This window comes from Perna viridis, chromosome 14 (genome assembly GCF_037379345.1).
Source record: "Perna viridis isolate PV_CMFRI_1.1 ecotype Kerala chromosome 14, ASM3737934v1, whole genome shotgun sequence".
Lineage (NCBI taxonomy): Eukaryota > Metazoa > Mollusca > Bivalvia > Mytilida > Mytilidae > Perna > Perna viridis.
The window spans coordinates 17234656-17240789 of NC_142458.1; the positions used below are offsets into that span (position 1 = coordinate 17234656).

General features: G+C 34.0%; 1 protein-coding gene across 1 annotated transcript; it reads left to right on the plus strand.

Annotated features, from left to right (window-relative positions):
- The first annotated feature begins 700 nt into the window (after window positions 1-700).
- On the plus strand, window positions 701-2062 carry LOC148598435 (uncharacterized). Its single transcript, XM_088561615.1, has one exon. The coding sequence runs from the start codon at window positions 701-703 to the stop codon at window positions 2060-2062; it is 1362 nt and encodes a 453-aa protein (XP_088417741.1).
- The last annotated feature ends 4072 nt before the right edge of the window (window positions 2063-6134 follow it).

Consider the following 6134-nt stretch of genomic DNA (forward strand, 5'->3'; position numbering starts at 1 on the left):
AAAATAAAATTTCCAAAGAGAAAGGATCAACAATCGTGTTATACTTTAAACAGTCGTTTCATACATGTAGATAGTAAGAAATAAAACGAACTACATGTTTATGTCTCGCTTAATTATTGCTAAAGTTTGGCAGTGATACTTTTTTCACACTGAGAGAATTGACGCTGGTCATTAAGAAAAAGATATCTAATTAAATATCATAACTAGGTATATGGTATCTCAAATAGGTAAACACGCTTTTAATATCGATTTATAAATTTCAAGCATACTTGTCATCGCAAATCATTTTAGCAAACATTCGGCTATACCACAGGGATGACACGCTTTAGGAAATTCATGAATATTCAAAATAAATACACTTAAGAGAATTTTGAAAAAAAATTAATTGTAACAAGATATCATAGTACCATAATAAAACTTCACAATATCATTTAAAAAAAAACAAAAAGCAAATATACCTCCAAATAATCAAAATATAAAGTACAGTAAACCATAAAAAACAAACAAACAAACACAAAAATAAGAAATTAAAAAAGTAAGTCACCTCCCAAAAAAAAAAGAAAAAAAAAATAGACCACAGGCTTAAAATGTTAAATTGAAGTAAAATATGACTTATTCTGACCGTTTTAAGGTTATACGGACGAGAAATGACCGAATCGTTAGGCATAGTTAACCCATTCATCCTTTTTTTTCAGTCAACATGAAGTTGCTCGTATTGGCCATCGCTGTCTTTGCTATTGCAAATGGTAAAAGTTTATTTCGTCTGAGAGGACTTGAGAGAGATAATGATTGGTTTGGTCCATTGAAAGCACTTGGCACTGAAGTAATAACTGAAGTCTTCGGACTCGAGGACGTAAAAGACAAAGTTGAGGCTACAGTTGATCGTTGTATGCAAGCTGATGACACAACTGACTGCCTAAAGAAGGAAGTTGACGCTGTCTCTGATGCCTTGGGCCAAGACGTACCACAAGCTGAAAGAGATGATGCCAAAATGAAAGTCGGATTCTTCTCAGACTTCCTTGGAGCCGTCTACAAAAACTGCGGGGACGTAGATGAAGAGAAGATTGGAGAATGCGCAATGAACACTGGGAAAAGATTTTGCTCATTCGCTGGGGACAAGAAAGATGACTGTATGAAAGGAGTAATATACGTTCTGGGAAAGGCAAAGAAAATGCAAGAACAAGCTAGTGGAGCAGGGAAGAGAGGTATTGAAAGAAGTGATGAATGGTTTGACGGTCTTAGCGCACTCGGTACTGAAATCATCACCGAAACTTTCGATCTGGATGGCGTCAAGGATAAAGTCAAAGGCGCAGTCGAGGGATGTATGCAGGAAGACGATACCACAGCTTGTTTGAAGAAAGAAGTTGACACCGTCTCCGATGCTCTTGGAAAAGATGTGCCTCAGAATGAGAGAGATGAAGCCAAAGAAAAAGTTGGATTTCTCTCAGATTTCCTAGGAGCCGTCTACACAAACTGCAAAGATCTCGAGGAAGACAAAGTTGGAGACTGCGCTTTCAATACTGGAAAACAATTCTGCTCAAATGCTGGTGACAGACAAGAAGAATGCATGAAGGGCGTCTTTTACATTCTCGGAAAGGCAAAGAAAATGCACGATAAAGCTCGCAAAGGAGGAAAGAGAGGTCTTGACAGAGATGATGAATTATTTGACGAAATAAGAGATTTTGCCAGTGCCGTCATTGTCGACACATTCGATCTTGAAGGAGTTAAAGATAAGGTCAAAGGTGCAGTCGAGGGATGTATGCAAGAAGACGACACCACAGCTTGTCTGAAGAAGGAAGTCGACAATGTTTCTGATGCTCTCGGAAAAGATGTACCTCAGAATGAGAGAGATGATGCCAAGGAAAAAGTTGGATTTCTTTCAGATTTTCTCGAAGCCGTCTATACTAACTGCAAGGACGTAGAAGAAGACAAAGCTGGAGAATGCGCAATGAGAACAGGAAAAGAATTCTGCTCACAGGCCGGTGATAGGAAGCGTGACTGTATGAAGGGAGTTCAATACATTCTTGGAAAGGCCAAAGAAATGTATGCCAAACAAGATTAACTTTGTTACTAACGTTAGAAAAACATACTCGTATGAATATTTTTTACAGTTTATCTACTTGATTTATTAAAACGTGCAATGGAAAAATTGAATCACTGTGTAGTTGTTACTTCAGAGGAAACCCTTATTCTTTTCTTAAAAAAAGTACACTACTAAAAAAAGTCAACCTACTAAGTTAGACACAATAAGGACATGCATTTAGACTTGAAAAAAAAATATATCTTTTTCTGATCTTATAAGATTTATAAAATATATGGCCACATTTTATAGTGTAAAGCGTATAATGAACTTGTTTTATTTGGATTTAGATGAAAAAAATCAGGATCCTTAGGGTAAGCGCCCTCTGCTTTTCTAGAAAAAACTCGCCTTGTAATACATGTAAAATGTCAAGTCAGGGGCAGACAAAAAAAAAAAAAAGAATAAATAAATAAATAAATAAATAAATAAAGACATGGTATTCCAATCAGTTCTCAAGGTACAGACGGATACACCTCATAACGTTCCGACGACAATGACGGCCATAAAACGTCTGTAAATTATGACATTAAAAGTAAATACTTTGTCTTGTGTTTAAATATTTACCGATAATTAATACAGTGTTACCAAATAATATTTTCACAAAGGATTATAAACATAATAAAGCCACTGAAATATTTTGGTATAAATTGTATGGTCAAGTACTAAATGTTTTAATAATCTAAGTTCCTATAAAACGAACTTTTTCAGTACAAATTTTTGTAAGAATCAGGGAAAATAGAAGCTGAAACATACTTTTTTAAAACCGACCGATTCGACAATAGGGTTTGTAAGTCTCGTTCTAGTTTCATTTTCTTTTCCGGAATTTACGACGTAGAACGTATTGAAAACCTAAGATCGACGTGCATTTTATTATTTACTTCCGGGTACTCGAAACCCTGTATAACAATGCAAAATCTTCTATTTTATGTTTTTTCTTAATGCCTTCATCATGTAGAAATAGACATTTGTTTTTTTATCGGTATATTTTACACTTAAAAATGTTTTGCTCTCAACACTGAACTCAACGCTCTCTAAATGACAAGTCTCCATGCTTTTGAATGGTAGACTAGGACCTAATCTCGTGAAATCACGGGGTCACATGAAGAGACTTACATACCCTATACGTTTGCTCACTGGAGTCGACTTTATTTTAAACGATATCATTTGATCTCTACATCACTGGATATATTTTGGAAGCATTTTAAATGATTTAAATGTTAGAAAAAATTGAGATTTCTGGCAGAACTATCTTTGAGGTGTTTCGTCTTATTTTAAAGACGAATTGTAAAACGTTCTGATGTAAATGTTCTGATTGTAAGGATCCAAATTAATTGTAAGTAAGGGATACCATGGTTACATTGGTATTACAACAACACAGGTAAAGCCAACAAATAACCATCAGAAACAGGGTGACAAATCGATGAAACATGGTTATATTAGCTAAAAATATACCCCCTCGAACGTTCTCTGCACGAGTGACCATGTTTTCATTGTTCTTGTTTATCTGAGAGACTTGAAAGGGCAGGCGCAGCTACAAATTCTATGCATCAAAATTACACAGAATGTAAATATAAATCAATTGGTTTCCACTGACACTGATTGAAAATATGAACAATTTGATTTCTTATTTTCTTATTCAAATAATTTGTAGTTAACTTACACCATAAAGTTTTTACAATGCATAAAGGTATGACCTATGCTACAATTACTATGAAAATTAAAATTTCACATCACGTCTTTAAGTAATTAAGTATCAGTCTTTATACATATCAGACAGGAGATGATTCCTGCGTTTCATAAATCTATAAAATTTATTTGTATTTCTAATTTAGAAACAGTTATAGACCACAACATATGTTCTTAGTGTCCGCATTTTACATGGATTATTACTTAAATGTGGATCAGAGTATATGAACCGGAAGTTAACATTAAATGAATAAGCGACAATCCTATGGTAAATTTTGTTCGCGTGAAGCATTATATAAACTTTAGAAAGACATATGCGAATTACATTTCTATACGTCTGCAATTTGTAGCAAAAAGCTGAAGAAATAAGATGAATTCAGGCTGTTGCTGGAAATGCCTATTTTTATTTAAAGAAAAATTACTTTCCTATCTCTGTCCTTTAGAAAAAGAAAGAAATTTCATATAACAAATGGCAATATCAAGATAAAACCTAGAAACCGCGGTAACCCTTACTTGGTACGGACATTTACGATGGAAATGGAAGGTTAAACCAAGATTGATAGATCGCTAAAACTCACGCTTCCATTACGGTTAACTGGGACAACTATACATTAATACATTGATGCGTTTTGTGTTATCTTGCAATAAGTATTAATGGTTATACTAGTATTATATTGTTTGTTGTTGAAATTTGATCTTTCAAATTTAATTCTTAAGTAGCACTCCAGCTAAGGATCATGCAAAATGTGAATCATGGGTAAAAAGCCTACACATTTTTATTTTTGATATTTTGTTTGAAATGTCATAATAAACAGAAATGTGGTTTTTCATATAACCCATGCTCTTAGGAGATAAAAATTATATAGAATGCACTGTAGATTTCAAAATTAAGGGAGATAACTTTGTAGATGGCGCTCAAATACAATAGAATCTACTGTATTTTCAAAGTCGATTATTTCCTAAGAGCAGGCAGATTTGAATGAATAATTACACATTTCATAGTATAGACCCATAAAACAACTTAATTACAAAAATAAAATATGTGTCCTTTTTTGGGGTATATCACATTTTCCAGATTTTGCATGATTCTTACAAAAACTACTACTTAAATACCTTTCTGACAGTGGTACCACTCTATTGCAAATGGGTTAAAACATTTTCCGTCACATAAATAACATACTGTTAAAATTTGAATAAAAATATTTTCTACGACTTTATTGACACCTACCGTCGTTTAAATTGTCTTAAATGACTTGCTCATTCGTTTAGCCAAACGGCTTCTCCCTAAACATCGAATCGTTAAATTCCGGTCAGGTTTTAATTCTCGGTGCCAATATTTACATTGTAAACGACGGTAGGTGTCAATAAAGTCGTAGAAAATATTTTTATTCAAATTTTAACAGTATGTTATTTATGTGACGCCGAGTATAACATAACGGATATGGTGAATATATCAAAGAAACAACAACTCCACCGGGATAAAAAAAAATCATCTTAAGGCCACACATGGGTCTTCATTGAACACCGAGGAAACCCCCATAGCACTGGACAGGCTGCAGTTGGCTCAAAACAATATTATACACAGATACAGCAAAAAAGTTGTCCCTTTATACTCCAGCAACATAAAAGTAAACTGAAATTGAAAACGAAACAATACACAGACACAGAGGCCAGTAATTCCTGACTTGAGACATGCACAAAACATTGTGGCGGGGTTATAGTACTTTGGCGTGATCACAAAACACTTTAAAATCTGGCCACAGTTGAAAAAAATATTACACAATTATTAAGCACACCTAAAACCAGTTCAAAAAGGTCTCGGTCCCTTGTTTAATCAGAAATAACGAAACTTTTTTACACATTTAACTTAAACAAATGCACAAACAACGTACAACTAGCAGTTAACAGACATACAAGACCCATACCAGTTTAAACCTGCAGAAAGTTATGTCCTCATCGTATTAAAGTATTATAAAAAGCCCTGTATTATCATACTTTTAAAATTGAGTGCAAATGAAGAAGTAAAGATGTAGAGGCAATGGCAACGAGACGTTTACTAATGACGTCACATAAATATAGATCAATGGGAAATATACAAACATAGCGAGTGCAAAATAAGAATAATAAAAAGGTGAGATAAGCCACTTTTAAAAGGTAAAAGGGAACTCAATACAAATAAAACTACAATTAAATTGCATAGAAATATGGAATTGATGCCCAAATTTCCGGCCTTAAGTCCTTCGTCAGGGGCAAAAAGTTCAAAAAGTAAAAACTGTTGATCAAGACTAAGACAAAATGACCTTCAAAAGTGATCTTAAAGAATGCACCAGCTAGTTTTCAATGCAGAGTAGGGTTCGCTTTGAACTAT

Excerpts from the sequence above, each read along its gene's own strand:
- LOC148598435 (XM_088561615.1), top strand. The coding sequence starts at position 701 with ATGAAGTTGCTCGTATTGGCCATCGCTGTCTTTGCTATTGCAAATGGT.